Source organism: Chrysochloris asiatica, unplaced genomic scaffold (assembly GCF_000296735.1).
Source record: "Chrysochloris asiatica unplaced genomic scaffold, ChrAsi1.0 scaffold00002, whole genome shotgun sequence".
In the NCBI taxonomy this organism is placed as follows: Eukaryota; Metazoa; Chordata; class Mammalia; order Afrosoricida; family Chrysochloridae; genus Chrysochloris; species Chrysochloris asiatica.
Window position 1 is genome coordinate 19167129 of NW_006408520.1, and position 24771 is coordinate 19191899.

The 24771-nt window shown below is 39.0% G+C and overlaps 1 protein-coding gene and 1 pseudogene across 1 annotated transcript in view; one reads left to right on the forward strand and one right to left on the reverse strand.

The window, feature by feature from the left end:
* Positions 1-14073: 14073 nt before the first annotated feature.
* Positions 14074-24771, reverse strand: part of CCDC18 (coiled-coil domain containing 18) — a 209898-nt gene continuing 199200 nt past the window's right edge. The window contains exon 26 of the mRNA XM_006831049.1: positions 14074-14216. Coding sequence (XP_006831112.1) covers positions 14202-14216 — 15 coding nt within the window. The 3' untranslated portion in view covers positions 14074-14201. The remainder of the gene's footprint in view (positions 14217-24771) is intronic.
* Positions 18032-19109, forward strand: LOC102821708 (annotated as a pseudogene).

Consider the following 24771-nt stretch of genomic DNA (forward strand, 5'->3'; position numbering starts at 1 on the left):
TTATGACTAATTGTGACTGTCATAATTGTAAAGGTAGAAGTTTTTAAACAAAAATAGGGGAGTAGTTAATCTTACAGTCCAGAAACAGCGGACCCTAGGATCATCAAGGGAGAAGAGCATGAGGGAATGTGGGACCCTATCCAGAGAAGCTGCAACACCAGAGATGTAGGCAGAGATGAGGACATAGAAAAAGGGAGCAGCTGAGGACACTAGAGTCATGGAAAGAGAGGCACTGAGAGTTGGCATCCAGGAGGCAGGCTTGCAGATTGTGCCCTTTGGTTGTTTAAATTATTATATAGACTTCAGTGTTTTTGTGTATACTCTCCACCCCTAAAAACAAAAAACAGAGGGAATAGAAGCAAATACTATTGAATGATGATGCACCAAGGAGACTGTAATCATTGCAATGAAACGATGGTGCAAAGCTGATGTTCTCCCATGTAAACTATCACGTAGTTCACATACACACACAAAAGAAGTGTATTAGATATTCACACTAGGTCTTTATTGCATTCTTTCACCAATGAAAATCTGTGTGGGAAGCAAATGTAAAACACCAAAGTTTGATAGTAACCATGGAATCAAAACATTGTGGGATTAATGCCCAAGAAAAGTAAATACTCTAATCTCATCTATTACGTATGCATGTTTTGTATAGCTGTGGCGTTTTATGTTTAGTTTCTTGGATCAGAGTGTTTACATTGCCAATTTTTCCTCTCTGGCTAAGGTGACAGCTTACAATCAGGGTGGATTTACGTGACATAGATATTCTTGAGGAATTCTAGCATATGCCTTGGAAAGAGAACTATGCCCCCAAATTGGACTCCTTGTATGTCTGTGGGTGTGGGACATTAGGATTATTGTTTACTAATGAGAATTATGACTCTTAAAGTCTAGAAAAGATGCACAAGTGTGTTAAGTCAAAACTGTTAAAAGCTTTTTTGACCATGCTCTTATCTTTGCTTATAACATTCTTTCAGTTTCTCCCATACTCCCCAGCCTATGCAGCCACTTGCCCCACCACCACCACACATACGCTTCATCCCCCTGCTTGCCCCCCACTGCCCTCTGTCTGACTTTTACTTTTGCAGTCATTTCCTTTGGGAACCTTTTCTGACCTGGATAAGAAAGAGCTCTAAGAGAACCTTGTACTTTCTTTCCTCTTTATGGCACTTACCTTGTTTCAGTACATAATGGCTGTCCTTCCTGGTCATTAGACTATAAATGCAAGTGTTGTGAAAGTAAAGAATTTTTCTATCTTGCTCATTTTATCTCATTAGTGCCCAGCATTGTGTTGTTACACTGGTGTTTACTAAATACTTTTTGTTTAGCTGAAAGATCTTGATCAGGACAAAACTAATGTGGCATCAAAAGGCACCATGTGCATTGTGAAGTGACTGTAAGCTAAGGAAATGGAAGTAGCTGGCTTAAGGAACTTTTTCAAGAATATGGGCCATGAAAGTGTATGTGACAAGACAGGTAACGAGCCCGGGGATGGGAGACTGAGGAAAATATTTTATTTTATTTTAGATTAGAAGTGACTGGAAACATGTTTTAATGATGAGAAATAGCCAGAACACAGGAATAGATTAAAAAATATATAATTGTTGTTGTTAAGTGCCATTGAGTCAGTTCTGATCCATAATGACCCCATTTGGGTTTCCAAGGAGTGGCCAGTGAACTTAAACTGCTGACCTTTCAGTTCAAATGACTTTGCAGTCCAGTGCATTAACCCACAGCACCAAACCAGGACTCTAAAGACATAATTGTTGTTGTGAAGTGCTGTCAAGTTGGTTCCGAATCATAGTAGAGAAGCAGTAATTGATGAAGGGTAGGTGTGGTGCTGTAGGATCAGCATTGGGCTACTAACCACAAGGTTGGCAGCTCAAACCCACCAGTTGTTCCTTGGAAACTCTATACTGGGTCACTATGAGTTGGAATTGACTTGACAGTACTTAACAACAGTCCTTAAGAAGACAGAAAGGGATCCAAATATAACCTAGAGATAACCTAGAGGGAAATATAGTATCCAGTGAGATGACAAAAAGGTGAACTGAGTAAATATCCAGAGTAAGTCTGTAAATTTAGGGGCAGGATATTGTATGACTTCTCTATAGGTGGCTGCCATTCTCTCTTTGAAGCTGGAGGAGAAGTCACTTGCTAAATGTGTATGTACCCGTGTGCATGTAAACGTAATTTATCTGTGTGTATGTCAAAACATACCTGAAAAACACTGGCATTTTGACTCAGCTGGAGAAAAAGACCAAGAAGGAATTTTAGGCAATGGTGGAAAGTTACAAGTGCATATTAGTTAAGGTAAAGATAAGCTACTTTACAGAGAGATCCTCAAAATTCTGTGGCTTAAAGAAAACAGAAGTTTATTTCTTTTTCACATAACAGTCCAAGGAGCATGCTCCAGGTCACTTAGGTACCCAGGTTCCTTTTATTTTGTTTTTCCATCATTCCCTATGGTGTTTTCCTCATCTGCTTGGTTGAAGTTGGGTTGTCGGCGATTCCAGCTCCAGTGAAGGGACAGACCTTGGAGGAGCACATATGTGATATTTTAATGCCAAAGCCTGAATCAGCACATCAGTTTTACTCATATACTATTGGCAAGAATTTAGTCATCAGTGAACTGGGAAGTGTAGTATTTGGCCATGAGCCAAGTTAAAACTCTTACTATGTAATGAAACAAGCCATATGAATGGTTGAATGTGAAACTGATGATGTGCCCTGTAAATTTTCACTCAATCCACAATAAAAACCTTAAAAAAAAAACAAAAAACCTCTTACTATGAAAAAAAGGGAAAGAACTAATTTTGGTGAAAAATTAGTAGTCTCCATCAGAGCATGGTTGTATGTTTTTCTCTAACAGTACACACGAATATACAAGTTTTTGTTGTTGTTATGTGCCATGGACTCATAGCGACCCTGCATAGGGTTTCTGAGGCTGTAAATCTTTACGGGAGCAGAAAGCCTCATCTTTCTCCTGTGACACAGCTGGTAGTTTACAACTGCTGACCATAAGATTAGCAGCCCAATTCGTAACCACTATGCTACCAGAGCTCCTTTATATATACAAATAGGGAGGAGAAAAAAAAAAAAAAAAGACAATCAGTAAAGAAGTTTTACCAATATAACTAAAGAACTAACCATCTTAGGAAAATAGTGAGGACATGATTTAAAGTGACAGGTGATTATGACATACAAAATGAATAAGGACAAATTTGAATAATAGCTGCTAACAACTAACATTTAATGATCACCACTCTGTGCCTGGTGTGGCACTGTGGGTTAATGTGCCAGACTGCAAAGCCATTTAACTGCAAGGTCGGAGGTTCAAGCTCACCAGCTGCTCCTTGGAAACCCTATACAGGGTCACTATGGGTCAGAACTGACTCAATGGCACTTAACAACAACAACACTTTGTGCCAGATACTATGTCCTACATATGCTGGCTTATTTAACATTCACAATACTGTATTTTTCTGCCTATAAAGCACTCACAGCGCACACAGGAAGCTAACATTTGAGGTGGTTGTGTGGCTGGCAGAAAACTGTATAGTGCATGCTATTTACATAAAAACATGGTACTATTTTAAGGTTGTTGCTGTTATTAAGTGCTGTCAAGTCAGTTCTGCCCCATAGGGTTTCCGAGGAGTGACTGGTGAGCTTGAACCGCCAACCTTGCAGTTCAAGCTGACTTTGCAGTCCAGCGCATTAACCCACAGTGCCATGCAGTATTTTTCCTTTTGTGACTGACTAATTTCACTCAACATAATGTCCTTAAGGTTCATCCATGTTGGGAAGTGGCATGTAGCTTCCTTGTTATTTTTCAAGGTAGCATAATACTCCATTGTGTGTATGTACCACAGCTTGTTTATCCATTTTTCAGTTGATGGGCACTTTGGCTGCCTCCATCTTTTTGCTATTGTAAATAGTGCAGCTATGAACATTGGTGTGCATATATCTTCCCATGTTGTGGCTCATGTGTCTTGTGGGTAGATACCCAGTTGTGGAATTGCTGGATCGAATGGTATTTCTATTTTCAACCTTCTGAGGAAGCGCCATATTGCTTTCCAGAGAGGTTGGACCATTTTGCAGTCCCACCAGCATTGCAGGAGTGTCCCAGTCTCTCTACATCCTCACCAGTATTTACTGTCCTCAACTTCTTTAATCCTTGCTGTTATTGCTTGTATGAGATGATATCTCATTGTTGTTTTGATTTGCATCTCTCTAATGGCTAGTGATCATGAACATTTCTTCATGTTTGTTGGCTGCCCGGATCTCCTCCCTGGTGAAGTGTCTGTTCATATCCTGTGCCCATTTTTTGATTGGGTTATTTGTCTCGTTTTTGTAGATGTGTAGTAATTTCCTATATATTTTAGAGATGAGCCCCTTACCAGATATGTCGTTGCAGAAGATTTTTTCCCAGTCTGTGGGTTCCCTTTTTACTCTCTTGGTGAAGTCTTTGATGCACATAAGTTTTTAATTTTTACTATGTCCCACTCGTCTATTTTGTCTATTTTTGTTTGTGTGTTTTTCAAAATGTGTGGCAGTATGAATATTCCCTGAATTAGCACCCTCACATTCGTCCCTATTTTTTCATTGATGATCTTCATAATTTTAGGATTCACATTTAGATCTTTAATCATTTTTGTATAGGGTGTGAGGCAAAGGTCGTCTCAGTCTTTTACATATCGCTTTCCAGTTCTGCCAGCACCATTTGTTAAAGAGACTGTCTCTTCCCCATGCAATGTGTCTAGGCAGTTTGTCGAAAATCATTTGGCTGTAAGTGGTTGGGTTAATATCTGGATTCTCAATTCTATTCCATTGATCAATGTCTCTTTCGTTGTACCAGTACCAGGCTGTTTTGACCACCGTAGCCATATAGTAAAGTTTGAAATTGGGGAGTGAGAGACCTCCAATCATGTTCTTCCTTTTAAGCAGTGCTTGCTTATTCTAGGTCTCTTTCCTTTCCATATGAACTTACTAATTGTATTTTCCATCTCTTTGAAGAATGTTGTTGGAATCTGGATTGGGATTGCATTGTATACGTAAATTGCTCTGGGTAATACTGACATTTTCACGATGTTGAGTCTTCCTATCCAGGAACATGGTATGTTCTTCCACTTCTGTAGGTCTCTTTTGGTTTCTTGTAGTAGTGCTTTGTAGTTTTCTTTATATAAGTCCTTTGTCTCTCTGGTTATGTTTATTCCTAAGTATTTCATCCTTTGTGTGGCTATTGTAAATGGTACTGCTTTCCTTTTCATCACTATTGCTGTTGCTATAGAGACATCCAATTGATTTTTGTATGTTAATCTTATACCCTGCCACTTTGCTGAATCTTTTGATGAGGTCTAATAGTTTTTTTACTGCGTCTTTGGGATTTTCTATGTATAGGATCATATCGTCTGCAAATAGGGAGAGTTTTACTTCCTCTTTGCCAATTCGGATGCCTTTAATTTCTTTATCGTGCCATATAGCTCTAGCTAAAACTTCCAGCACAATATTGAATAGGAGCGGTGATAAAGGGCATCCTTGTCTGGTTCCTGTTCACAGGGGGAAGGCTTTCAGTTTCTCTCCATTGAGTGTGATTTAGGCTATTGGTTTTGAATATATGATTTTGATTATGTTGAGGAATTTCCCTTCAATTCCTATTTTGTTGAGTGTTTTTATCAGGAATGGATGTTGAATTTTGTCGAATGCCTTTTCTGCATCAATCGATATGATCATGTGGTTCTTCTCTTTTTTCTTATTTATATGGTGGTGGATGACGTTGATTGTTTTTCTAATGTTGAACCATCCTTGCATCTCTTTTATGAAACCGACTTGGTCATGATTGGAAAATAATTTTCAAGAGTAATTCCAGTTGTTCCATATCATTTGGTGTTGTCTGTCTTTTAAATATTAGCTATTTTAGTGTATATCTTATATGGCTTTAGATTTCAGTTCTTTGATAATGGCTAATAATGTCTGAGCACCATTAAATGTGCACATGACTTTCCATATATTTTCTGTGAAGTGTCTGTTCAAGTCTTTTATCAATTTCTAAATCTAAGTGTCTATAATTTTATTATTGATGTATAGTGAGCTATTTATGAATTTTGAGTATAAGCTGTCTATCAAGTTTTTCCTCTGAGATTTTGTGTAAAAGAAGCAGCTAATCTTGTATGTCTCCCTTCTCTCAAGAAAAAGTCTTGTATTGCCTGTTATTCAATGCCTGGACATAGCTGCCTTGCATATCATGTCCAGTTGTATAACTATTAAGGCATGGAGGTAAGATTGATACTGCTCCATTGTGTCTGGAAGCACAAATCTGCATACTCAAAATCCTATTCTTAACCACGCTAGTAAATTATCAATATGATGATTTCTTATTGAAGCAATTGTTGTTAAGTGCCATCACGTTAGTTCTGACTCACAGTGACACTATAAAGGGTTTCCTAGTAGCCACTGATGAGTTTGAACCACAGACCTTGTGGATCAAAACAACCTTGCAATCCTGTACTTCATTCTACAGCGCCATACCAAAATTGGATAAGATTATTTAGTAAGAAAGGATATCTTAAGAAGAACACTTACAGGCTTCCAGGGCAAACAGCGGTTAGGTAGATGAACTGAGTCGACCTTCTGCAGCAAAGACATGGAAGACCAATTGAAACAGATACAGACAGTGATCCTGGAATCTGGAGCATTAAAGCACAAGACAGAGAGGCTGACCGAGTGCCAAATGGAAGAGGAAGCTGAACAGGAGCAATGAGAGAGAGAGAGGGGGGGATAGAAAAATGAATGGGCTGTCGCCTGGCATGGAGTGGCATATCCATCTTGAGCTTCTGTATATAAGTGGCTAACACCCTGTGAGCATAGGACGTGGTTGGAGGATGGCAGCAAGAGGGTGTAGTTCTCCCTTGTTCCTGTGCCCTTCTGGTAACTGAGGATGTGGCTAGTCCCTTTCCTCATCAACCCAACGGCCAGTGGCATGCCCTCCTGTGCAGCCTCGGCTCTGCCTGGGGTCTGGTTCCAGGAGTGCCATCCCTGCTTTTGGAGATACATAAACCTGCCCTGAGCTACACTACACAAACAGTGAACAGAGAACTTTACTCACACTTCCAGTCTCTACCACATGCACCAGGAGACAGGTGGTGAATGCCTGAGAACTCAGCAGTATACAACCATCAATCCAATATAAATATGATACCACAATGTCTCAGAGAGAACAATTTCAGCTTATATGAAGAAACAGGACAGAGTGCTTCAAACAAGTCATCAAAATACAGAATCAGAAAATACAACACCAGAAATGTTACCAGACTACCTGATAAGGAATGAACACTATTTAGGCAATGTCAGTGGATTGAGAGAAGGATGGAGAAAACTGCAGATGAAATCAAGGAAAACATGAACAAAATTACAGAAGGATTTAGGAAACAAACTGACAAAAATGGAAAAATGGGAACAATACAAAAACAGCAATCAGAACGCCACAAGATGAACAGTAAGACTTCAGAAATAGATAATATACTGAAAGGGCAAAGAAGTAGAACTGAATCAATGGAAGACAAAATTACTGGGCTTGAAGAAAACTCAATACTCATGTGCTATAGCAGGGGTTGTTGTTGTTGTTATGTGCCGTCGAGTTGGTTCCAACTCATAGTGACCCTGAACAGGGTTTCCGAGGCTGTAACTCTTTATGGGAGCAGAATGCCTCATCTTTCTCCCGCGGAGCATATGGTAGTTTTGAACTGTTGACCTTGCGGTTTACAGTCCAATTCATAACCACTACGCTACCAGAGCTGTTGTTATATGCCATGGAGTCAGTTCCGACTCATAGAGACCCTGTACAGAGTTTCCTTAGGGGTGAGTTAATTAAATGCTTGACCAAATATGGCATGCTGATTTTTAAAGCTGATCATTTTGTTTGGCCCGCTAATGATGTTACAAATTTTGGCAGAAAAAAAAGGTTCCCTACCCCTGCCATAGCATGAAATTCTGTACAGGGTCGCTATGAGTTGGAACCGACTCCATGGCACACAACAACAAGTGCAACAAGGTTGTATTCTTTCACCATACTTATTCAACCTGTCTACTGAGCAAATAATCTGAGTAGCTGTGTTATATGAAGAAAAACATGGCATCAGACTAGAGGAAGACTCATTAACAACCTACAATTTGCAGATGATACAAGCTTGTTTGCTGAAAGTGAAGAGGACTTAAAATATTTACTGATGAAGATCAAAGAGCACAGCCTTCGGTATGGATTGCGTCTCAAGGTAAAGAAAACAAAAATCCTCACCACTGGACCAGTAAACAACATTCTTATCATTGGAGAAAAGATTGAAGTTGTCAAGGACTTCATTCTTCTTTGATCAACTATCAACACTCACGGAAGCAGCAGTCAAGAAATCAAACGACGCATTGCATTAGGCAAATCTGCTGCACAAGACCTTTTTAAAGTGTTGAAGAGCAAAGATGTCAGCGTGAAGACTAAGGTGTGCCTGACCCAAGCCATGGTATTTTCAATAACCTCATATGCATGCAAAAGCTGGACAGTGAATAAAGAAGACTGTAGAAGAATTGATGCTTTTGAGTTATACTGTTGAAGGAGAATACTGAAAGTCCCATGGGCTGCCAAAAGAACCAACAGATCTGTGTTAGAAGAAGTAAAGCCAGAGTGCTCCTTGGAAGCCAGGATAGTCAAACTTCATCTCTCATACTTCAGACATATTGTCAGGAGGGACCAGTTGCTGGAGAAGGATATCATGTTTGGTAAGGTGAAGTGTCAAAGAAAAAGAGGAAGACCCCTAGCGAGATGGACTGGCAAAGTGGCAGCATCAATGGGCTCAAGTGTGGCAACAATAGTGAGGTTGGCCCAGGATCGGGCAGTGTTTCGTTCTGCTGTGTGCATAAGGTCGCTATGAATCAGTACTGACTTGATGGCACCTAACAACAACAAAGGAGTCCTGGTGTGGCACTGTGGGTTAATGCCCCAGACTGCAAAGTCGTTTGAACTGCAAGGTCGGTGGGTCAAGCTCACCAGCTGCTCCTCGGAAACCCTATACAGGGTCGCTATGGGGTGGAACCGACTCGACAGCACTTAACGACAACAACAATGGGATGGCGGAGTCCTAGTATGGCACTGTGGGTTAACGCACTGTACTGCAAAGTCTGTTTAAACTATAAGGTTGGTGGTTTAAAATCACCAGCACTCCTTGTAAACCCTATACAGGGTCACTGTGGGTCAGAACCGACTCAACACTTAATAACAGCAACAATGTGATGGCTGGAACTATGGCTGCCTTGGCAGGGCCACACCAAATGATTTCATGGGCCAACCCGCAAGGTCTGGTGGTTCAAACTCACCAGTCGCTCCCGGAAACCCTATATAGGGTCGCTATGGGTCGGAAATGACTTAACGGCACTTAACAACAACATACGGTCCATGGGCCAGATGTTCCCACCACTGTACCAAAGGAACAGTCAGAAAAACAAAAAGTTACCAATGTAGGAGAACTAGTAAGACTAAGCTCTGATTTCTCAGTAGAAACCATGTAGGCAAGAAGACAATAGCATGGCATACAGCAGATAACAACCTGAGACTAACACACTTGAAAATATCACCTAGGTTCCACCACATATAGATGTATTCAATGTAAAACATACCTACAAGTCTAAAAACAGGAACCAAAAATATATTTGTAACACACAAAAAAATTCCATAAAGTACATAGGGAATGACATAGTTACAGAACTTCCAAATGAAGTGGAATTCAAATGCTTCAGGAAAAAAATATTAAAAATAAACCTAACTGTAACCCTAAAATTTAGACAAACTTTACACTCCTAGCCCAACCCATATGCCTAACCTTAGTCCTAACCATAACCCTAAGACTAAATGAAGTCCCAGTCCTAGTCTAGACCTGGCCATAGTCTTAACCCTAACCCTTACACCTTACTCCTACCCACCCCCGCCCCCCAGAAAAAGAATATTTATAGGTCAAAAACTGGGGAACATGCATAGTTTTGGTGCAGGCAGGTAAGAAGTGAGAAGGCATGCTTGGAGAAGTAGAAGGTAATATAAAGAAATGGTTTGGTTTAAAAACTTGGATGCTAGAGTTAGATATTTGGTTTAAATCCCAGTTGTTACACTTACAAAGCTGTATGACTTTGAGAAAATGATTTAACTCTTTTGTGCCTGTTTCATTCTATAAAAATATGATAGTAGCACCTGTCTGATGACAAATCTGGACGACGCTAGAGGCTCTCAGTTTTCAAACCTCCCAATCTTTTATTGACAGACATCTGAATGAGTAACTTTGAGTAAACTCAACAGAGGAACAGGGCTCCTGAGGTTCCCCATTTCTAACAAGGCCACTTCCCTGAGGTCTCTTCCATTTGTGCACATATGTATAGACACTCCCTGACTCAGCCCATCATAAACATGTATTGTACAATGGAGGCAGGGTTTCTCTCTACTGGAACTATAACCATGATACATGACTATATTTACCAGACCTGAGCTGAAATGAGGGGACGTGTGCACTCTATTACTACTCTTCTTATGTTTTTCCTCAATAAATTATTTTTTATTTTTATAGTGTCATACTATAATGCTGTGTGTACTTGACCTCATCAAAATATACTTCCTATAGGGTTGTTGTGAGAATTAAAGGAATTAATATTTGTACAGTGTTTATAATGGTACCTGGCACACAGAAAGCATTACATAAAGGTTAGCAAAACTTTTACAAAGGAGAATCATGAAAAACCAATGGTATAGACTAAAATAAAGATATATCAAGGAAGAGTGTCAAATGTTGTATAAACTTAAACAAAATGTAAGAATGAAAATAGTACACTGGGTTGATAATTATGAATTTAAATAAGGGTGGAAAGGCACCCCAGTGGTTAAGAGCTCAGCTGATAATCAAAAAGTCAACAGTTTGAGCCCAACAAGTGCTCCGTGGGAAAAGATGTGGCAGTCTGATTCCACAAAGATCTGCAGCCGTAGAAACCCTGTACAACAGTTCTACTCCGACCTGTAGAGTCACTATGAATTGCAACCAACTCAGTGGCAATGGGAATGGTTTGGTTTTTCTTTTAGCAATCGTGGAAATCAGATTGCATTAAAGACTGAGTGGGAAGTGAAAAGTAAAACAGTGAGTAAAAGCCGGTTTTTCTAAGAAATTTGATGATACGAAGTATATCAGTTAGGGCTTTTTTGTTTACAAGAGACAAAAATCCAGTTTGAACTAGTTTTTAAAAAGGGCTTACTTATTAAAAGAGCTCTGGTAGCGTAGTGGTTATGAATCAGGCTGCGAACCTCAAGGTCCACAGTTTGAAACTACCAGCTGTTCTGCAGGAGAAAGATGAGGCTTTCTGCTCTTGTAAAGATTTACAGCTTCGGAAACCCTGTACAGAGTCACTGTAAGTCGGAACTGACTCCACGGCACATAACCACCATCACCATAGGAATATTGTGGTGTCTCAGAATCTAAGGTCAGTAGCGTCTGGGTCTCAGTAACATGTGGACCCAAGGATCATCAAAATTCCCTTTTGGTTTCTTCTGGTTTTGCTTCATTTATTTCTCTCCTTTTGCAGAGCACTTGCACGGCTTCTTTGATCCACAGGGTAGGAAACATCTGGAGTCTTGGATTTTACATTCCAGGTACTCGAAGAGAGAGTGGAGACTTTTTTTCCAGTTCTAAAATTCCTAAGAAAGGATTCTGACTGCTTGAATTAAGTGTCTAACTCTGGATGAATCAATTATAGAAGTTAAGGGATTACATTGTAACATGGCTACTCCTACAGAGATTATGTGAATCCAGCAAGATATGAAAAAGACCAAACAAAATAATAAGTATGCAATACAGGGAGACAGAGCATTTTTTTGATGGGTATGTGGTATATGTGCTTTTAGTTGTCTTCTCTAGAGTTTTTTCTTTTTTAGACTAGAGAAAGAATTTAAACATGTTTATATGAATGAGAAGAGTCAAAAGTATGGAGCTGAAGATATAGGAAAGCACTGGGATAGTTAATAGAACAAAATTCTAGGGTACAATGACAAAACTGGGATTCAGTATACAAGTGAGAGAATCAGACTTTGAGAGAAAGAACTCTGAGACAAGAGGGAACAAATGTATAAATTACCATTGCCACAGATATGTCTATGAAAAAGAAGGAAATTGTTTCTGATAATCTCCTAAGAAGTATGTATCTTGAGAGCATGGGATATGGAAATAAGGGGGGGGAGGGGTTGAAAAAAATCATTAATGAGTAGTATACAGGAGTCCCTGGACTATCAATGAGATCTGTTCCTAAATATGTCTTGACAATTTTGTAGGTTAAGTCAAACCAGGTGCATAAAGTTCTTATTCACCCTTGCTATGAGCTGGAATCGACTAGATGGCAATGGCTTTAGTTTTTGGTTTTAGCGCAAGAAAAAGCCCAATGCCTTTTGAATGGTTTAAAAGCTGCATGTGCAGCAAATGAAGTTGATTGTGATGACGAATTTGTTGTGAGTAGGGGTTATTCAGTCATTGCAACTCTTTTATTCAGTCATTTCAAGGGCAAGTAGGAGATGTCCACAAATTGAATGTTCATAACCCAGAGACTGTCTGTAACTGAAATGAGGAAAAGAGAGGAAGTTGAAAGGAACAGAAGAAAATTTCTCAAAAATCCAACTCAGATTGGGAACTACAAATTTATACAGATGCTAGACATACACTGTGACTCTACTCAGTAATACTAGTTACTCATGCCTAACAAGAACTGACAAGGCACACGATAGAAAGACGAGGCACCAGAAACAGAGCACCCTAGGACCATCAAGGGAGAAGAGCACAAGTGGAATGCAAGACCTTACCCAGAGGAACAGCGACACCAGAGATGGAGACAGAAATGGGGACATGGAGCGAGGGAGCAGCTGAGGGCTTGAGAATCATGGGAAAGAGGGACTGAGAGCTGGCGACCAGGAGGCAGACTTGCAGAATGTGCCCTTTGTAATTATTATATATGCCTAAGTGGTTTTAAAAAAAGAAAAAAAGAGCTAAAGTGAATAGAGAGAAATACTGTTAACTGATGATCCATGGAGGGGATTATAATCATTGTAATGAAACAAGGTGTATGATTTATTGAATGTAAAACTGATGATCTGCCCTGTAAACTTTCACTCAATCCACAATAAAAACCTTAAAAATAAAGAAAGATGAGGCAGATGAATAAAGGGTACTGACCAAGGAGCCTGACTCAGTACCTTAATTCTTATGGCCAAGCAACAAGGAAACAGCAGTCAAAAATATACTTTATTCTACTCCTGATAAATAATCACAAATTGTGAATTTAGTGTTGTTCAAAGTGGCACTGCCAACAAATTAATGTCATTAATGTTCAACTATCAGAAAAGATTAACCTCATATTATTTTATAAATACATATCTATTATTTTATAGGTATTTATACTCATTTATTTAATGTATTATTTGTTCTAAAGAAATCAAATCCAAAATCTGGAGAGATTTTAAAAGTTGAAGCTTTAAATATGTCATTCTAATTTTGCTGCATTATTTTTCTTCTACCACAGAGCTAACCATACATAAATGAAGTAACTACCCCAAAGTCGCTTTCTTGATACTTATAACAAATCAATTTCTTCAGAATTTATATCATTGTGTTAAGAGATTTTATCTGTAAACAGGAATAAAACGGTATCTACTTCCTAGCACTGCTATGAAGATTAAATGAGTTAACATAGATGGAAGTACTTAGAATAATGCCTGACAAATGGCAAGCATTCAACAAAAGCCAGCCACTATTAATACAATTATGAACCTGTGACAGAATGACTTCTAAAGTCATTTATCACCAATTCTTTAAATTACGTATTACTACAAAAAGAAGCAAGTAATATGGTAATCTCACTAAAAATGTAAGTGACTCAAAGTATTTATGTCTTTCAACAATGATCTTTAGACAAGACATAAAACAGCAAATCCAAATTTAAAAAATGACTAAAATGAGTGAACTGATTTTCACTAAAAATATAATTAAGGTTCAAAATAAATGACTTTCTTTAAAAATATTGAAATATAAAATTTATTCAAATGCAACAAAATAACAGCCTCTATAAAGTATGAGCTACAGTAGTAAACTCAGCACAGTACCACAAACTCCATTGTTCATCACATAAACATCTTCTTTTAATTATAATTTTTCTCCCTGTAAAAATATAAGATAATAAATTAATATTTTAAGTAAGCTTATAATGATTTAACATTCAAAATCTACTATAATTATCAAGAGTATGACGTAAAGTCAGAATAAGGAATATTTTTGAAGACTATGAGTCAGAACCAAATATATAAAAAGCGAGTAATACTGATTTGGTGGGAGGTAATGAAAAGTTAAACTTTCTCTAAAACAAGAATCAGGGGCATAATAAAATCAAGGTATTTAGAATGCTGTTGTTAAGTGCTGTCATGTCAATACTGACTCATGGCAACCCAGTATATGGTATCTAAGGAGTGACTGGTGGCTTTGAACCACCAATCTTGTGGTACAGTCCAGTGCCAATCCTATAGCACCATATCAGGACTCCAGGTATTTAGAATAGTCCAGTTATTATAGTTTTATTAAGGATGCAGTGAAAAATAATTCATAAAAAAAGTCAATGAAAAGAGAAAGAAAGCAGGAAAGGAAAAAGACAAGAGAGAAATATTTGTACACAAAAGCAGTATGATATAGAGAAAACGAAAAGTAGAGGGAAAAGGCCCAGGAGAGTCTAACTATAGGTCAAATCTTCTTGTTATACCTTGGTATAAAAATGTTGTGATGCCTAGAGGTATTTACCTATAATCTTGCTTCATATTTTTTCTGTCTTTGTTTTCCACATACCTGACTTTGTCATGTCTTATTTTTCATCTTAATACACAGTATACAGTCCTAATACTTTGTAAACTACCTGCATTCTTTTTTTGGGAAATAAGATGAACATGAATAATTCTTATAACTTCCTAGTAAATTTACAGCACTTGTACTACTCTAATCCAAAACAAATTCAAGTCTGAAGATCAGAATGGTTTAGAACTTTGGTTTTTGAGCCATTATTGTGAAGAGTCACCAGTACGTTAGCCATTAAGAATATCAGTATTTGAACTGCAACCTAAGAATGGGAGCTAACAGTTGTGAAGCCGATCCCACATATCACTTCCTGCAGTCTCAGTGGTTTTTAAGACTATACTCTTTGGAACAGGGCTGGAGAAGGCTAACTGATGCCCTGAGCACAAGCCAACAATGGTTACTTCCCAGGTCCTTCCTCCACTTAGAACAGAGTTTCAAGTTTCTTGACACAAATCAGCTGATGAGTTAAATGAGCTCCAGACCCAACCACCTAGCTTTACACTCAAAAGAAGTGAAACTCTCAAATTATGAGACAGAAATAAATGTAGTATCTGATGACACCTTCAAATCAAACTTTGAAACTTCAGTCACTCACCAAGGTTAAGAAAGCAGTTTTTTAAAACAGTGCAGATTAATATAAATATAGCAATAAAGACAATTACAAAAATTTTGCTAAAGTTCAATGTAGCCTTAGGCATGATGTCTAAGGCACAAAAACTGTGAAGTTCTGCTTCCCTTGCTGTTCTAAGCTTGTGCATACTCTGTTTGGGATCCTCGGCATATGAAGCCATGTAAAGGAATGAACAAATAACTGGGTAAATTTCAGACACACCCCAGCTCCTATCAGATAAATTCTCTGTATCTGTTTGAAACATTAGGTTTCTTGTAACATTTAATAGTTTCCTTGGCTTAAAAGAGTTAAAAAAATTTGCATTTGAGACTAAGGAGAATCTTCTTAAAATACAGATTATAATTCAGTATATCTGGCATGCAAAGGCAAGTTTTTCAGAAGGGGACAGAACCAGAATGAACCAGTTCAAAGTCCTGACCATGAATAACAAATTGAAAAGGAGCAGTATAGCATTGTCAAAAAGATCTATTCTGAAGAACAGCACTATAAGTGATAGAATAATATCCATAAACCTTCAAGGAAAACCAGTTAATATGACTATTATTCAAATTTACGTATCAACCACAATAGTTAAAGATGAAGAAATTGAAGACTTTTACCACCTTCAGAAATTTGAAGTTGATCAAACACATAATCAAGATGCATTGGTAATCACTGGTGTTTGGAATGTGAAGGCTGCATATAAAGGATCAGCAGATGGAAAATATGACTATGGTGATAGAAATGACTCCAGGGATTGCATGATAGAATTTGCAAGACCAACAACTTTTTCATTGCAAATACATTTTTCATAAACATAATCGGCAACTATCTACATGGACCTCACCAAATGAAGTACTCAGGAATCAAATCGACTGCATCTGTGAAAAGAGACAATGGAGCACCTCAGTATCAACATCAAAACAAGACCAGAGGCCAATTATAGAAGAGACCATCAACTGCTGTTATGCAACTTGAACTTTAGGTTGGAAAAAAATTAAGTCCACCCCACAAGAGCCAAAGATCAAAAAGACTTTGAGTATATCCCACTTTAATTTAGAAATATCAAGACCAGATTTGATGCACTGAACAGTAACGACCAGAGACTTAGATAAGTTGTGGGATGACATCAAAGACATCATACATGAAGAAACCAAAAGGTCATTTAAAAGACAGGAAAGAAAGAAAAGACAAACATGGATGTCTGAATAGACTCAGAAAATTGTTTTGAACATCTGCTTAGTTCTCTAATGCGCTATAACAAAAATGTCTCAAGTGAGTGGCTTTAACAAATAGAAATGTATTCTCTCACAGTTTAGGAAGCTAGAGGTATGACTTCAGGGCACCAACTCTGGAGAAAGGTACTGGTCTCCTCTCAGCATCTGCTGACCCAGCATTCCTTGGCAATTTCCATATCTTGGCATCAATCTTTTCCTGAATCTAGGAGCTTCACAGTACAGGGACCCCAGGTCCACAGGACAAACTTCACTTCCAGCTCACTTCTTTTTCCTTTTATCTCTTGCAAGATAAAAAATGTTGTCGACCACATCTGAGAGGAAATTTCCTTTCAACTGATTGGCTGCTAACATCAGATTTCATCATAGAAGTGATTATATTTGATCACATCATGGGGGATTACTCCATCTTAACTGCTAAATCACTGAGAATCTTGGCCTAGTCAATTTGACACAAAACCTTAACAATCATAAATAAACAGTAGCTAAATAGCTAAAGTGAACAGCTGGAGTCCTGGTGTGGCGCTGTGGGTTAATGCGCCAGGTTGCAAAGCCATTTGAAATGCAAAGTTGGCAGTTCGAGCTCATCAGCTGCTCCTTGGAAACTCTATACAGGGTTGCTATGGGCCGGAACCGACTCGGTGACACTTTACAACAACAACATCAAAGTGAACAGAGTCCTAGTGTGGCGCTGTGGGATAAAACAATGGACCACAAGATCACTTTGACCCACCAGGTCGGCAGTTCAAACTCACCAGCCGCTTCTCAGAAACCCTCTAATACATGAATAGGAACTGAACAACAGCACTTAAGAACAACAACAAAGTGAATGAAAGAAATGATGAAATAAAGAGCTGAACAGGTTTCAAAGGGCAGCTAGAGATGACAAAGTAAAATATTATAATAAGATTTACAAAGATATGGAGTTAGAATACCAAAAGGGAAGAACATGCTCACTATTTCTCAAGTTCAAAGAACTGAAAAAAAATTCAAGCCTTGATTTGAAATATTTAAGAATACTATTGGTAAAATGGAGTCCTGGTGTGGCTCTGTGGGCTAATGTGTCAGACTGCAAAGTCGTTTGAACTGCAAGGTCAGTGGTTCAAGCTCACTAGCTGCTCCCTGGAAATCTTATATGGGGTCGTTATGGGTCAGAATCTACGGTACTTAACAACAACAACAACGGTTAACATTTTGAATGAAATGGGAAGCATCAAAAGAAGATGGAAATTGGTTTTAGCAATACCCAGCCAACTTTCTGGACCAAGCAAGATGCAGCATTCAGGAACAGAGCACTTTGCTCCACCCTCAGAATGAATGGAGACCAGAAATCAGATACTTATGCCCGAGAAATGCAGGATTTCATCCAGCACTTCTCCCAGATTCTCAAGGTGCTGACTGAGGATGAGAGGAGGTATCTGAAAACAGGAGACGCTATTGCTGGGCTCAGGAAGGTCCTACAGTACAATGTCCTTGGGGTAAGTACAACCAAGGTTTGACAGTGCTGGCTGTGTTCCAGGAGCAGGTGGACCCAAGGAAGCAGGATGCTGATAGTCTTCAGCAGGCCCTGACCATGGGCTGGTGTGTGGAGCTGCTCCAAGCTTTTATCCTGGTATTAGATGACATAATGGATGCATCCCTTACCCGACTGGGGCAGCCCTGCTGGTATCAGAAGCCAGGCATAGGTTTGGATGCCATCAATAATACGTTACTGCTGGAAGTACGTATCTACCACCTGCTGAAGCTGTACTGTCGGGAGTAGCCCTGTTATCTGAATCTGATCGAGCTCTTCTTGCAGAGTTCCTATCAGACTGAAATTGGACAGACCCTGGACCTCATCACTGCTTCCCAGGGCAACATGGATCTTGGCTGATTCACTGAAGATAGGTATAAATCTAATTGTCAAGTACAAGACAGCCTCCTACTCTTTTTACCTTCCCGTGGGCACTGATGGGCATTGATGTGGAGAAGGAGCATGCCTATGCCAAGAAGATCCTGCTGCAGATAGGCGAGTTCTTTCAGATTCAGGATGATTACATTGACCTCTTTGGTGACCCCAGTGTAACGGGCAAGGTTGGCACTGACATCCAGGACAATAAAAGCAGCTGGCTAGTGGTTCAGTGTCTGCAACGGGCCTCTCCAGAACAGCGCCAGATCTTGCAAAAGAATTACAGGCAGAAGGAAACCAAGAAGGTGGCCTGAGTGAAGGCTACATACGAGGAGATGGAGCTGCCTGCTGTGTTCAAGCAGTATGAGGAAGACAGTTTCAGCACCCTTATAAGTCTCATCGAGCAGTACGCTGCTCCCCTGCCCCTGACCATCTACTTGGGGCTAGCACACAATCTACATGTGGAAAAAGTGACCTAGAGACTGGGAGGTATTAGGAGGGGAGGTTCTCAATAAATTATTGTATAACTTAAAAAAAAAAATTTTTTAAGATGGAAATTAGCCATTAGAGAGATGCAAATCAAAACAATGAGAGATCATCTCACAGCAGTAATAACAACAAGATTAAAAATGCAGAGGATAATAAATGCTGGCAAGGATGTGGGTAAGACTGGGACCCTCCTACATTGCTGGTGGGAATGCAAAATGATCCAACCACTCTGGAAAATAGTATGATGCTTCCTTAGAGAATTGGAAATAGAAATACCATATGATTCAGTAATTCCTCTACTTGGTATACATCCACAAGAACTATGAGCCATAATGCAAGCAGATATATGCACTTCTTATATCTGTTCATAGCAGTACTATTCAAAACATCAAAAAGATGGAGACAACCTAAGTGCCCATCAATGGAAGAATGGATAAACAAACTTTGGTACAAACACATAATGGAATACTGTGCTACCTTGAAGAATAACAAGGAAGCTGCAAGCCACCGCATAACATGGATGAACATTGAGGACATTATGCTGAGTGAAATTAGTCAGTCACAAAAGGACAAATATTACATAAGACCATTATTGTAGAAAGCTTGAGAAGATACCTATATTAAAATGATTTAAAAAAAACAAAAAACAAATTTCTTTGTTGGTTACCAGTGGGGTTGGAGTGAGAGGGTTTGGGGGAGGTAGAGGGAGGTGACAGTAGAGCACAGGGTAGGGGCAGACATATCATAGTCTGGGTGTTGGGGAGAGCAGTACACAAGAAGTGGGAGGGGTGGAAGAACTAGATAGATAGGGGAATACTGAGACAGGTTTGCATGGGCTAAATGGGACAGAGGTAAATAGTGACGCATGCTCAATCTTGGGAATATAGGGCTCTGTGATACAGGGATCAAGACATAGATTGAAGATGGGAAATAATACTAAGATTCTTTTTTTTTTAAATGTTTTTATTTTGGATTGAGTGAAAGGTTACAGGGCACATCATCAGCTTCACATTCAACCATTCATATAGCTTGTTTCATTACATTGATTATTATCCCCTCCATATATCATCAGTTAACAGTGTTTCTCTCTATCCTCTTTAGCTTTTTTTTTGGGTAGGAGGGAATTACTAAGATTCTTGACTCTCACATATATTTGTTTCCCTTTGTTACTATTGTACTCTTGAAACTTGAGTTGGATAGAAAGGAATGTCAGGAAACAAAATTACAGGAAGCTTGTAAGCCCACCTTCAGCCTGTAACTAATTGGAATACCTAAAAAGGGTTCTAGAATTTGCCCAGTGAAATAGGCCTCCCATGGAGTCTTTGCAGCATATAGGACCTTAGGTGGAATCCTGAGTCCTATCCAGAACCTTCTGAGGTGGGACAGTTCCACTAGAAAGGACAAGCAGACCAGCCTGGAACAGCTAGAGCAACAGAAAATACATCTTCAAAGAAAGATCATCAGGAAAAACACAAAACAAAAATGGCAGTCTGAAAGGCTACTACAAGAATAAGTAAGTTTAAAAAAAAGAATAAGCAAGTTGTTTGCCGGGAAGCCATCAAGGCAAACAATCAAGTTCTTTCAGGACAATCCCCCCCTCTAAGACTGAAAACATGGGGGACCAAGTGAAACAGATACAGATGGTAATCCTGGAACCCAGAGCTTCAGCGGACAGGACAGAGAGGTGGATTGAATGCTGACTGGAAGAGGAAGCTGAACAGGAGCAATGAGAGAGAAGTAAAACAGGAAGGCTGTCAGCTGGCGTTGGGCAGCATGGCCATCTTGGATTTTTGTAAGCAGCTATCAGTACAGCAGACTGAAGGCATAGGAGGTGGCCAAAGGTTGGCAGCAAGGGTAGTGCAGGTTCTTCCTTGTTTTGTGACCTCCTGATAGTCAGAGGCATGTCTGGTCCCTGCCCTTGCCAACCCAGTGACCATTGGCACCCCTTACAACTGTGTTTACGTATCCAGTCTGTATCACATCCACCAGAGGTAGGTGGTGAGTGCTGAGAACACATAAACATGCAATCATCAATTAAATACAGACACAACAATACCACAATGTCTCAGAGAAAACAGACAATTTCAGCTACAATGAAGAAACAAGAGAGAGTGTCTAAAACAAGTGACCAAAATAATGATTCAGAAAATATAATACTAGAAATGGTATCAGAACTACTTGATAATGAATTTAAAAGAATGATATTTAAATACCTTCAAAGATTGGAAGCCATACAAAAACAGTAACTAGAAAGTCAGAAGATTAATATTAATACTTCAGAAATAGATAGCACATTGAAAGCGCAAAGAAGTAAAATAGAATTAATGGAAAGCTGAATTACTGAGCTTCAAGACAAATCCCTCAATTCATCTGCTAGAGGTAGAATCAGAAAAAAAGAATAAAAAATCAGAAGAAAGCCTAAGATTTATATGGGATACTATCAATAGGAATAATTTATGTATCACTAGAATTCTAGAAGAAGACCCCCCCTCCAAAAAAAAAAAAAAGAGAGAGAGAGAAATTGTCCATAAGTTGTTGGAAGAAACCTTCCCTAACATCATGAAAGATGAGCAAATAGTCATTCAAGAAGTTAAAGAAATTCCAAACAGGATTCTGACTCATAGTGACCCTTGTATAGGGTTTCTGAAGAGCAGCTGGTGAGCTTGAACTGACCTTGCAATTAAAAACTGACCTTGCAGTCCAGCACATTAATACTTATCGCCATACCAGGACTCCAAACAGGACAGACCCTAGAAGAAAATCACCAAGACATACTATAAACAAACTTCGAAAGTAGATAAGAATCCTGAGAGCTGCTCAGGAAAAATGAAGTTAACTACACAGGAAAACTAATGAAACTAAGCTCTGATTTCTCAGCAAAAACTATGCAGGCAAGACAACAATGGTATGACATATACAAAACTCTGAAAGAAAAAAATGACAGTCAAGAATCATATATCCAGCAAAACTGTACATTAAATATGATGGCAAAATTAGTGTTTTGTTCTATTGTGCATAGGGTAGCTATGAGTCTGTACTGCCTTGATGACACCAGCACAACACCAGCACAACTTGATGAATCAATTAATTGTGTGGATGGCACAGGATTGAGCTGTGTCCTGATTTGTTGTATATAAGGTCACTAAGAGTTGAAACCAACTCAGTGGCACCTAACAACAATCACACAGTACATCAGCTTTTCAAAGGTCCAATAATAATTTACACAGAAGCTAAGTGAACAGTATGTTTTAATGAAGTTATGAAAAAGGACACCTTAAAACCTGTTTCTCGATTCCTCTTTTTGCATATTGCTTCTCTATTTTTCACTCTTCTTACTCTGTTCCCTTTCCCCCTATTATCTCACATCTTCACCTAGAGAAGTGTATTTTTTAAGTATTAGTTACATGTATAAAATTTCCTATCTAAAATATTAGTAGGAATATAATAATATGAGGGTAAGTAAAAAGTACTGCTACAAAATCACAGAGACATTTATTAAGCAAAACTATCAAAATGGGAAGCTACTGTTTCTTGACACATCTTTCATCTCGGTCTATACGCTTTTTAAAGTGGTGTTTCCATCTCTTTAGCCTTTCCTCAAAAGTTTCTGCACTCTGCAATTTACACCAAGTCAAAACAGCAGTTTTGGCATCCTTGGGAGAATTATATTGTGTTCGTTTCCAATGTTCTTGAGTTTGAGAAACAAAAAGAAGTCTGAAGGGGTAAGATCAAGGTTGAAAGGTTTGATCTTTGAAATCAAGGAAGATTTCCCAATGAAGTTCTCATAGGACAGCCCTTGCTATTCTTGAAGAATGTTGTTATTGTTAAGTGCCACTGAGTCAATTCCGACCCATAGCAACTCTGTATAGGGTTTCCAAGGAGCAGCTTGGTGGGCTTGAACCACCGACCTTGCAGTTCAAACGACTTTGCAGTCTGATGCATTATCACACAGCACCACACCAGGACTCCATTATTGAAGAATGAGAAGGTGCTAATTCTTTTAATTCCTTGTGATGGAAAAATTCTTTGGCACAACTTTCCTGGTATTTTTCTCAATAATTTTTCATTTTCTTAAAACTTCTTTATAATAAAGCCTAGTAATCGTCTTGTGTCCTTCAAAAAAATCTATCAAGATTAACCCTTGAGAGTTCCCCAAAAATAGCAGTCATAGCCTTCTGAGCTGACCTCTTTGCCTTGAATTTAACTGGCCCAGAAGATCTTCTCAGAAACCACTGCTTTTATAGGACCTCTTTTTTGAAGGCACTCTAAGGCAACTAAGACAAGAGAGAACTTGTCTGCAGCCACCCACAGACTGAAGAGGCAAGTTTAAACACATTTTGTTAGAAATAAACCCAGGCATATATGCATGCATAAGGAGCTCTGGTAGCGTAGTGGTTACGAATCGGACTGCAGACCATAATTAAGGTCAGCAGTTTGAAACTACCAGCCGCTCTATGGGAGAAAGATGAGGCTTTCTGCTCCTGTAAAGATTTATAGCCACGGAAACCCTGTATAGGGTCGCTATTGGTCGGAGCCGACTCGACGGCACTTAACAACAACGACAACATATGCATGTATGACTTAGAATCCTGTCCTGGTGTGGCACGGTGGATTAATGCACCACAATGCAAAGTCATCTGAATTGCAAGGTAGGCAGTTCAAACTCACCAGTTGTTTCTTGGAAACCCTATACCGGGTTGCTATGGGTCGGAATTGACTCGACAGCACTTAACAACAACAACAGCAATATTTTAAAACTTTATCTTGTACTTGAAGTTTAGACATTATTTTGGCTTTCCCACATAATATTCTATCACTAAAAAGGAAACCCGAAGTCCTGGTCTGGCACTATAGGATAAGCCCAGGACTGCTGGTGGCTCAATCCCAACAGCTGTTCGTTGGAAAACTCATAGGGTCGCTATGAGTCAGAACTGACTCAATGGCACTTAACAACAAAAAGTAACCCTAGTGGTACAGTGGTTAAATGCTTGGCTGCTAATAAAAAGATCAGTGTTCAAATACACCAGTTGCTCTGTAAGAAGATGTCACAGTTTGTCTCCATAAAGAATTGTTGCTGATGATATTAAGTGCCACCAAATCCATTATGACTCATAGTGACCCTTTATAGGGTTTCTAATAAGAGGCTGGTTGGTTTGAACCACTAACCTTACAATTAGCAGCGCACAAGGCCTTGGGAACCTTATGAGACAGTTCTGCTCTGACCTACAGGGCTCCTAGGAGTCAGAACCAACTTGAGAGCAATGCGTTTGTAATCACCAAAGAAAAGTGAATTTCCTCTGCTCCTTTCAACACTTAAATTATATGTCCATTACTGACCAAACATAAACACAAACAGGAATCTCAGGATACAGTAAGCTTCATTTAAATTATATGAATTTTCCTCTAAGTAATAGTCAATTCAAATTATTACAACTTCTAATGCATGATATACATACCTGAGTTAAACCAGCACCTGTTTGCATAGAAGACTTTTTTAATAGTCTCACTTCTTTGTTAATGTATTTTAGCATTCCACTAAGAGTACTAAAGTCATTACTCTCAGAACTATCATCTTCTAGGTTATATATGAGAGGATCAAATGATTCTAACTGGTTGTAAGTCAGATCCTTCTGGCTTTCTTCCAATGTTGAA